The 11244-nt window shown below is 38.0% G+C and overlaps 1 protein-coding gene across 1 annotated transcript; it reads right to left on the bottom strand.

Moving 5' to 3' along the window:
* Positions 1-3509: 3509 nt before the first annotated feature.
* On the bottom strand, positions 3510-10982 carry LOC128217636 (uncharacterized). The gene is made up of 5 exons (XM_052924902.1): positions 10807-10982; positions 10158-10237; positions 9711-9860; positions 9329-9421; positions 3510-9087 (listed from the first exon to the last, which is right to left on the bottom strand). Exons 2-5 carry the CDS (start codon positions 10189-10191, stop codon positions 4409-4411), a joined length of 4956 nt encoding a protein of 1651 aa, XP_052780862.1. The 5' UTR covers positions 10192-10237; positions 10807-10982; the 3' UTR covers positions 3510-4408.
* Between the last annotated feature and the right edge of the window lie 262 nt (positions 10983-11244).

Below are 11244 nucleotides of genomic sequence, written 5' to 3'. Positions count from 1 at the left end.
ATCTGTCGACTCTTTTATCTCTCCACTGGCTCTCAGAGCCATCACTCGTACGTGTGGTCGTGCATGGTACGAGATCTGTCGACTCTTTTATCTCTCCACTGACTCTCAGAGAGTGATCATCGTACATGCGTATGTGGTCGTGCATGGTACGAGATCTGTCGACTCTTTTATCTCTCCACTGACTCTCAGAGAGTGATCATCGTACATGCGTATGTGGTCGCACATGTTACTAGAACTATCCTAACGACTTTCTTTATTACTACTAGCACCAATGGTCGCTACTTCTCGTTTCCTTTTCTCCATATCCCTTATTCTTACTTCCCCCTTTCCTCATCGTCCTTATCCACCCATACTTATGTATCTTGTCCACTTCCTCTTAACTCTCCTATCCATTCCCATATTTCCTTCAATATTCACTTATTCTATTAACCGTTCTTTGCATATTCTATCATCCCTTCTTCATTCCTATATCCTTCATTCTTCTTCTCTTATATACCCCTCATCCTTTTCTTTCCCCCATCCCCCCTCTCTCCTATCTACATTTCCTCGTCTCCCTTCCTCCCTCATATAATCTACCTTCTATCCTCTCTCATATTTCCGCTCTTCTTACCTCCTATATCCCCTTCCTACACCCGTCCGACTTCCCTTCTCCCCTCCTATATCCTCACACCTTCTCCCTTCATATTTTCTCCCTTCTTCCCTTCTACCTTTGTATATTTGCCCTTCCCCGGTTCTATTCTCTCTTCTCACTTCCTTTATACCCTTCTCCAGCCGGTTCTATCTTCCATTCGTCCATCTGATATTCTCCTGCCCCCCTGTTCTATTCTCCCTTCTGTTCTCCTAGTGTACGCATTTAACCTATATTGCGCACCTTTATTTCATTGCGCGCCTTTAACCTATATTGTGTCCCTTTAACCTATATTGTGTCCCTTTAACCTATAGTGTGCCCCTTTAACCTATAGCGTGCCCCTTTAACCTATAGTGTGTCCCTTTAACCTATAGTGTGCCCCTTTAACCTATAGTGTGCCCTTTTAACCTATAGCGTGCCCCTTTAACCTATAGTGTGTCCCTTTAACCTATAGTGTGCCCCTTTAACCTTAGTGTGCCCCTTTAACCTATAGTGTGCCCCTTTAACCTATAGTGTGTCCCTTTAACCTATAGTGTGCCCCTTTAACCTATAGTGTGCCCCTTTAACCTATAGTGTGCCCCTTTAACCTATAGTGTGCCCCTTTAACCTATAGTGTGCCCCTTTAACCTATAGTGTGCCCCTTTAACCTATAGTGTGCCCCTTTAACCTATAGTGTGCCCCTTTAACCTATATTGTGTCCCTTTAACCTATAGTGTGTCCCTTTGACCTATATTCTGCGCCTTTTACCTGCTCGTGTATCTAAACGAATATGCACATGCCGTGTTTCGCATCCACATTAATGTTTAATATGTACCCCATGAGAAGGTACCACCGAGTTGTGACTACAGAATACTCCTTTGGCCTTCATATCTCGTACCAAAAGAGGGGGTTATTTTAATAGCTTTGAAACACATCATTTCAATTCAAATGAAAACCTTGGACGAAAATATCAAATCATCATCCGAGGTACAACAGTAATCGTCAATGTGCTTCTCAAATGTTAATTATGAGCAAAAATATAATTTCAAATGAACTTTCCATCATCTGCTTAAAAATAATGAACAGGATGAGGTCATTTTCGCAGTAACGCGCGAAGCATAGTCCGCGTTTCCTTAGTCAAAGACCAGTAGAAATATGCAGGGACTTTACCAGATAAGGTTGTTTTAGCCTCATAAACTATCGCTCCCTATAAATAACCTCAATTTGTTACTCATATAAACAGTAAGATATGTTTAAGTCTACTTCTATTACAGTACTATTATATCACGCATCGTTCGTATAATTAAGTTAATAATTATAAAAAAAAACATACAGAAGAAAGACAATTTGCGTACTTATCAATTATGTAAATCTTATTAAATCACAGTTTGAATAAGCGTTCCTCGGACGAGATCGACAAGCCTGATTCAGAAATTGCTTAGTTATGGCCCTCTTATCTTCAAATTCTGACCAAATTGATCATATCCGCTGTTTAAATTACGCATCTGCAACCCAATATTTGCCAAAGTGTGTATTAGCATACAATGTTGGACGTGTTCGATAAATTCAAGTACATGTAACTTGATTTATTTTGTCAAACTTGAAGTATGATCCTTTGTCAGAATTGTACCAATTTTCCCGGTTCCCTTTTTAACTTTAACATCGAATTTCACGATTTTTTTGGCACTTCATTTTCATCTTAGACGAAGCTGACAACCAGCAAAATTGTTAGGGGCTAAATACAAAAGAAGCTATATCAGAGTCCTTCATTTATTTGTTAATGTTATCGTGCATGGGTCAATGACGGGCAAACAATGCTCCTCCCTTCGACGTTCTTGTCAAACCTTGACACGAGGCACACCTTTGGCATACACCCGATGATAAAAGATAGGTCAACTCAAGCATTCGAGATTCGATTAATGACAGGTCAACTCAAGCATTCGAGATTCGATTAATGACAGGTCAACTCAAGTATTCGAGATTCGATTAATGACAGGTCAACTCAAGTATTCGAGATTCGATTAATGACAGGTCAACTCAAGTATTCGAGATTCGATTAATGACAGGTCAACTCAAGTATTCGAGATTCGATTAATGACAGGTCAACTCAAGCATTCGAGATTCGATTAATGACAGGTCAACTCAAGCATTCGAGATTCGATTAATGACAGGTCAACTCAAGCATTCGAGATTCGATTAATGACAGGTCAACTCAAGTATTCGAGATTCGATTAATGACAGGTCAACTCAAGTATTCGAGATTCGATTAATGACAGGTCAACTCAAGCATTCGAGATTCGATTAATGACAGGTCAACTCAAGTATTCGAGATTCGATTAATGACAGGTCAACTCAAGCATTCGAGATTCGATTAATGACAGGTCAACTCAAGTATTCGAGATTCGATTAATGACAGGTCAACTCAAGCATTCGAGATTCGATTAATGACAGGTCAACTCAAGTTTTCGAGATTCGATTAATGACAGGTCAACTCAAGCATTCGAGATTCGATTAATGACAGGTCAATTCAAGTATTCGAGATTCGATTAATGACAGGTCAACTCAAGTATTCGAGATTCGATTAATGACAGGACAATTCAACTTTTCGAGATTCGATTAATGACAGGTCAACTCAAGTATTCGAGATTCGATTAATGACAGGTCAACTCAAGTATTCGAGATTTGATTAATGACAGGTCAACTCAAGTATTCGAGATTCGATTAATGACAGGTCAACTCAAGTTTTCGAGATTCGATTAATGACAGGTCAACTCAAGTTTTCGAGAGATAAATGTCTTCTGCTAAATACTTTGCGATGACAGTTTATTGAAACATTTAAAGTATCATGTTTTGCAATGATATGATTGATAAATGCATCGACTATAAATTGAACGAGCTTGACACCACTTTATTTCTTTTTATTCACAAATTAAACTAAAAAATATTACATTATACATATCTCAAATATCACACACTATGAGTGTTCATGTCATATATCTTATTTACAAATAAAATTAAAAAAAACGTAATAAATTATAGATATCTGGGGTTGTGTTCATTACTCGTCTTATTGGACCTAAGAACGATGTAGCTAATCGGATTGCTCGTAATAAATAACGGACCTATACAGTGAATAGAGTCAATGATGTATGCCCATAAGATTGACATAAGTTGCATATTGAATACCACCCCTGAAATATCTCACACTATTTCCGTACATACAAGAGATCAGTTTCTATCTTATACATTCCCACAATAGTGAGGAAAATAACGAATTAATCAAACATGCAAGCATTTAACACATTTATACTATTACTCTTAATATAAAACCATATCAAAATCACATATACGTACATACATGAAAATTCAAAACATGTACACCTTGAGGCTATATCATCAAGATTCCTACGGGAGCAATTGTGTTTATAGGTCATATTTATTTTTGAACAGCATAACTACATTGTTTTTAAAACCTTTCTAGCTACATGATTACTCATAGGTATCTTGATGAAACGGCGCTAAGTATAAGCAGCAGATTGGCGGATTTTCTACTCTAATTCATTACAATGGTTTTGGTCGAATATATCACTTCATTATTTCAAGAGCTATTCTTTTAAATGGGCTTAAATCTGGTATCTTTTTAAATTGTAAATCGATTTTAAATTGTAAGAGTTGAATTTCAAAACACTAGACTTCACCAAAAATTGTAAGCCGTCTTTACTATACTGAAATGGTTTGTTAATCTTTGAAAGTATGTTATCATATCTTACATCTAACTCCACAGCTTATCGTGTCTTAAATCTATCTATCCATGTTGAAATCATCTTTGAAAACATCAACATTGCATTTGAAGCATCGCAGACATATCTGTTCGCTTGTAAAACCAATTCGCGTTCCACATCCTGGACATGCGTACCTCCTTAGAAGTTTCACGTTGTAAGCTTCGTATCCATTCTTAATCGTGAAGGCCAAATTAAATTCAACCTTCATTCCACAACAGGTACTAACTTGAAGTTTGGCTGCTTTTGGTTCAAATCTGACGTGAACATCGAATTGTCCACGCTTTGTGTGTACAGTTAATATAATCACTGCATTTGTTGTTGTTTCGCTCGCTGACTTTGGCTTTGCAATGATACCCACACAAAGAGCAAGAACGGCTGAGGTCGGAAAGCGGGTTCCTATGGGGATCCCCATCCTTGGATCAGCTGATACCAGCGTTCTGAAACCCTGGTTTGTTTTTCCAAGCCATTCACGAGGAGTTGAGGATTTGATCACCGTCATGTGTTTCTTTCGCAAATTGCAGACTAATTCACCTGCACTTTCCAAGAGTTCCTTGTTCGGTGGAACCCCACCAACACCAATGCCAAGAAGAGCATTACATATGAATGTGTAATACAAAGATATTGCGTTTTTGAAATAGCTATCCCATTTTTGTACCTGCAAAAGGACTTCTTCCACCGAATACTGCCTTGTGAATTTAGTGTGCCGTATCGCTTGCAACCATGCAATCATTTCATTTTCAAGTACCATTTTCTCTTCCTCTTGTAAACCTGATCTGAACATTTCTCTAAAGTTTTGTTCGTACATATCTACTAGCTCAACTATCTTGTTGCCGTTGGTTTCTGCATCCAAATAGTCAAAGATGTCCCGTTTCCCATTCCTTGCAGTCATTGCAGCTATTTTCAGCCTTCGATCGCAGAGTAACAATGTATTCTGAGACAGCCGGCCTGAAAAATCCATTGTATCAATAAAATGACCAAATATGGCGTTGTATCGTCCGTTCAACATCATCATCGACTTCATATCATCTTCGCTCATCAATTGATTTCGCAAACATTCATGTACAAGGTTTTTGATGGTCACCATATGTGTTTCAATCAAACACTTCAGTCTAAAATTTCTTCTAACCTTCTCTGTCCATGTTTCACCTAAAAAAGTCTTGATGACTTCGCAAACGAGAAGGCGGACCTCGATGTCGTCAGTAAACGCATACGTGTAGATATGTGATGCAGGTGTGTTAATCCGACTCTTTTCGAAAAGTTCACTTGCTTCTTTTGCACAGGGAATGATTTCATTCAGTTTTTTATCGCTGACCTTTGTTTTTCTTCTCAAGACAGAAATTTTCTTCATCACGCCAAACATATGGTATACTTGTGACGCTTCTAGACGCATCCGATCTCTGTCCTGTGTTGAATTTGATTCACAGGCTTTTATTTGTTCCTCGCACAAGCGTTCGGCTTCACGGAAATATTTTTCGGCCTCTTGTTCTTCGTCATGCCTACAATGCACGTAAAACCGACCCAGATGAGCGTGAAAACTCGGACTTTTAGGAAACGATGTCTTTAGAGTGTTGAGCAGTTCTTTTCTTTGTGTAAACAGCGGTGGTTTCGCTGGAATGTCTTCTAAAAGTCTCGACAACTTCACCTTTTTCTTTGTTCGTTCGCCATCAAGTTTGGAGGGATGAGCTCTTGAAATAAATGTTCTTGTCAAAATATCTCGTATACAAGTAGTTAGTGTGCTGTTTTTTCTACTCGCATACTCTATGAAGTCTACACACAAATCAAACAGTTTCTGGCGGGCAGCATCGCTAAGCACATCTCCTCTGTTTGCATTGCCTTCTTGTAAATGTACAGACATAGTTTGCTCCAATATTTCCTTCGCAATGATGTTGTGGCATATACGAATGTTGTCAGTTCTGTATGCGTTCATATCACTTACCACAAACTCAAATACAGTTGAAGGAAAGTCGTGTATATCCATGGCAAAATTTGTTGGCATACCAAACATGGTAGCGAAAAACTGACAGGGAATACTAGAATGGCCGTAGTATTGAACAAGAGACAAAAATGCCAAGCACTTTTGATCCGGCTGAAGTCTGGATTCCTTCAGCTTCAAGCAATTTCTGACGTAACTTACGATACCTTGATATTCATGCAGGTACACAGTCAACCCGAAGTCATACAAATGGGCTTTTCCCTCTCGAGCCTTTTCTTGAAAACTTGTCAATTGCCGCCTTTTTCTTCCTGTGTCACAGAATGGAGTGAGAATTTCGACGAGTTGTGTTGCCTCTCGTTGTGATACTTTATTTGGCAGGAAGATCAACCCTTTTCCGGATTTGCCAGGTGGATAAAAATACCTTCTCACATACAGTGTTACTGTGTCATTCAATTGCTTCAGATAGATATCGTCTGACAAACCGTCCGAGTCCACCAGAAGCAAAAGTGGCAAACCAGTCTGTTCGTGAAGGTATTGAAGTCGCGTTTCAAGAGAGTCATCATCATTCATAACTATTCTGTTTCTCAACTGGACGCAAGGGTAATCGTAATGCATTTCCCAAACTAGCTCTCTGGCTAGTGTTGTTCCGCCGGCGCCTGGAGAGTGGAAGAGTCTCACATCTGACGGTTTGGTGCAAAGATGTGCTTGAACTTGTTTCTTCAGTTCGCTCTGGACGTCCCTTTCAATAACAGCTTTCTTGAAGTTGACATTGTACATTGCAGGCCAGCTTATCGTTCCACCCTTTCGAAACAGAGCTAGCTCTTCATCCAGGCTTTTATCATCGGGAATTCTTCTTCCAAATGGAGCGTTAAGATAAAGAACGTCAAGATTTTCAGCCAACCAAGCTGCTTTCTCCTCTGGAATTACGCAGGTGTGACATTTTCCACTGTCCGATGCACATGGTAGTTCAAGGCTGAACCCGTTTTTAGTTTCATCGATTTGCATCTTATCAACTATTTGAACACATAGATCTCCGATGGATATGTCAAACGACTGAAAAGTGACACCGAATTCATTTGACATTGCTTTCATACAGGTATGTCCGTTTTCTGTTACTGGATTATTTTGACTTTTAACAAGCAACACATTAGGTAAATCTTGCAGCTCATACTTCAAACTATTTAAGAACTCTTTCATAAACATCACGAGCTTTTCATTCTCCGGCCAAAGAATGATAACTGTTAGTGTTCGGCAGTCCATAAAAGTGGCTATATTTTTGGCATTCGTCTTGATTGTCTCTTTTACCTTTTTGTACCAGAAGTTGCTGTCTTCAGTTTCACCGTTTTTTAGGTCAGTTCTTGATTCCTTTATGTCCTTGCGTCCCCTAAGAAAACACCACTTGGTGCCATTTTCTGTAAATGGGTCATTGATGTCGTCATTCCAATTGCAAACCTTTAGACACCTTTTTTTCCCTAACGAATATTCACATCTATTAAATATACCATTCTCGGGGCTGTTGATATCGAAATCATACACTGCTATCCATGGAAGAAGTCCAAGGTTGTGTAAGTGTCGCGATTCTTGAACGTCACCGGTTATGAGAAGAAAGTTACCTTTTTTGAAGCCATTAACTTCTTTCCAAAAGTCAGATAGTTCGTCTTCGTTTTCTGTCTCTTTCGCTTCAACAAGGATCTCTTTGGATTTCTTATCTTTGTCAAAACTTTTTGCAGAAGTAATTTCTTGTTTATGTAACTGCGAAAACCATAGGAAAATATCTTGTATTTCGTCTGAGGATGCTTCGTAGACCACGTTCTGTTTAAGCTTTCTTGCTACAATTTCATTTCTTTTGAAAGAAATAAGAGGTCGTTTTATAACACATGGTACCCCGGAACCTTTGCTTTCATTTACCTTTACTATGTAAAACGCTTTTGAGTTGTACATGATTTTTTCCGTCGAGTAAAAAGGCATTGTTGTAAAATATTCTGGGTGGAAAAGCTTTGTGAAGAAGTCTTCATCAATGCACTTATTCACCCCAAGAAGAGTAGAGTCTGTATCGATACCAACAACAATATGAGACGGTCCATTCATAGGCGTGTTCCACAAACTTATTACGTCAACACAGAATGAAAATGGCTTAGCCTCATATGTGCTAAGCGACTTCACGAATATTGTTCTGTCGTCTTCACCCGTTGATATTATGTTCTCAAATATGTTTTGGTCAAAATCAGCAAAGGGTTGTTGAAGAAATGTTGAAATAAAAAGATCAGCTTCATCGTTTGGAATACTTTGACTACTCTTCTCTGAATCAGGTTTTGTGGAAGTTTTTCTAGATCGCTGTGGTTTTACAACTGTCCATTCTTCCACATCTGCTTGAGGTTGCATGGATTCTGGGTTAATTCCGGATGCGCACTCATTGGAGGAATCCACTGTTATTACGCTTTTGTCTACGTGATGTGTCCGGTTTCCTGATAAACGAGATTGCATCTTTGTTGTCGGGGCCGTTCTGTATATCTCCCTGAGTGTTACTGACCGGATTCTATTCTTTCTTTTCTTCTGCAATTTGTATATGTCCTTTTCCCAAGTCAAGAATTCAGGCAATGTCCAACCGCTAACTTTTGAAAAGAACTCTATACCCTCGGTTTTGAGTTCTTTGTCAACCTCATCTTTAAGTTCAGAATATTTAAGCGTTCCACCAGCTCTTTCCAGGATAGTTGAAACAATATGTCTACCGGCTAGTTTCTTCGTCTTATCATCGACAAATTTTTCTGTAAAACAATACGTGAATCTGTAAAGCCCATTCTCTGACTATGTATAGTGTGTGTGTGTGTGTGTGCGCGTGTGTGCGCGTGTGTGTGCGTGAGTGTGCGTGTTTGTGCGTGTGTGTGCGTGCCTTTAAATTCATAGGAAATACTGGGTAATGGCACATAATACAATCATTACAATATCATCCTTCAGTTCTCATCTTAGAAAGTGTTAAAATCTGACACGGAGAAAAATAACCCTTACCTCTATTCTTAACCGTGTTGTCTTGATTTTGAACGATGATGTTGGTTTCTCCAATTACAACACTGTTGCAGTTCTTGATAACCGTCTTTGATCCTGTTAATTACCAGTTACAAATTCTAGTATATGTTTAGAAGGTATATAGACATAAACCAATGGTCACAGTGTGTATACATTTAATAAATCATTAATAGTTAACCGATCGTCATCATAGCAGTTAGTCTACTTCATCAAAATTCAATATCAAATATTATTTAGAATATAAAACTTCTATTTAACAAAAAAATAATTGTTTTCCGAAATCCTGGAGTGGATCACAATAATGAAAATATAATAAATATATATAAAAGCAAGCTGTATGGCGAAATCGAAACATTTTTAATACCTGTATTTGGTTGTTGGGTATCGGTCCATTCCTTCTTTCGTACTTCGAGCTCATCATCAACATGTTTGATAACCGCATAACCAGTTTGCGTCATCCTGTCTAACGATTCTATCTCAAGTTGTTCAAACTTTGTTGATATGTCATCGTGTTCTATAAAAATATAGTTTGGATGCTAAAAATGTTCAGGCTCGAAGCCCCAATGTTTTTCCCATGACAGTGATTGTATCAGTTATCAATAGATATATTATGTTGCATCTGAGGTCTGTTCTGTTTCTGTGTTATATGTATCTCATTTAGTGTTTGTTTAAGGCTTAAGTTTTGTGCATTGGCGACTGGGCCTGTCCCTGTAGTTCCAATTCCATTGGCATAAATAAGTGATGGAGTAATCCCCATACAATTATTATTTATTTTCGATCCTTACAATGTCTACACTTAAATTTAGGTTACCTTTCATGGAAGAGTGTCCCTGACTTTCAGCCATTGTTGGTTGAAATAACTGCAGTAGTTGGCCGCAATATGCTTTTCACCTAAAATCGGAGACGGGGCATTCACAAGAGCAATTAACAACACTGCTATCACAAAATATTAAATAGTATTTTAAGGGGCGGAATAAAGGTTGATGCCATTTTTTAATTCATAATTATGTGTGTCGCATTTGACTTTTTATAATGAAAAAAAGGCATATGAATTTTGTTTAAAGTGATAGCAGGCGTGTGTGTGTAGGGGGGATAAAACATATTAGCTCTTATTTATATTGGTGTTTTTTTTAATTGAAAAGAAATCCATTTATAAAGGCTGATATTAGTTTTTAACTGTACTCAAACCATAAGTTTTGTTTTTGTTTTGATCATCATTATAGCTGCACTCTCACAGATTGTACGTTAATTTTTTTTTAGAAAAACGGTAAATCTGTGAGAGTGCAGCTTTAAAGGCCAATGAGTAAATAAAAAATAATTCATTAAATTTAATTATCCTTTTTTGCATCAACCCTTTATTGTACCACTTTAAATTCGTTTTTAGATCCATTCTATTACTGTTTACTGTAAAAAAAATTCACAGGGGTGAAATCGAAAGTGGGAAATTAAATTTGTTTTACCTGAATCTATGCACTTCTTATCTGATTCCCATTCTTGTACAGTGACTATCAGGTACTATATAACCTCCATTCACGTATAAAAACAACAAATATTTTCCTTTAATGGCTTAAGAAGTTTTAACATGGCTTAAGAAGTTTTAACATGGCGTCAAGCGACCTTGCTTCTTCATGGTCTGGCCTCGTCACATGACTAATCGATAGCCGTTTTCGGAAAATGCAAAAAAAAAAACGCCGCATGATAACAACTGTGTTTCTAAATAAAGAATTACCTCCTTGCGCTTATCACGTGTTTAAATACTTGTTTCATTGCCATAAAGGGACCGTACCACGCCATGGTTGTATAGGCTACATTGCATATTTGTACAATTTGACTATAAAAACGCGGGGGTAACTTATATAGTTATATTTCTCTCATTATTTTTGTGTCAACACCGTTCA

Source organism: Mya arenaria, chromosome 14, assembly GCF_026914265.1.
Source record: "Mya arenaria isolate MELC-2E11 chromosome 14, ASM2691426v1".
Lineage (NCBI taxonomy): Eukaryota > Metazoa > Mollusca > Bivalvia > Myida > Myidae > Mya > Mya arenaria.
This window is presented reverse-complemented; position numbering and strand designations above follow the sequence as displayed.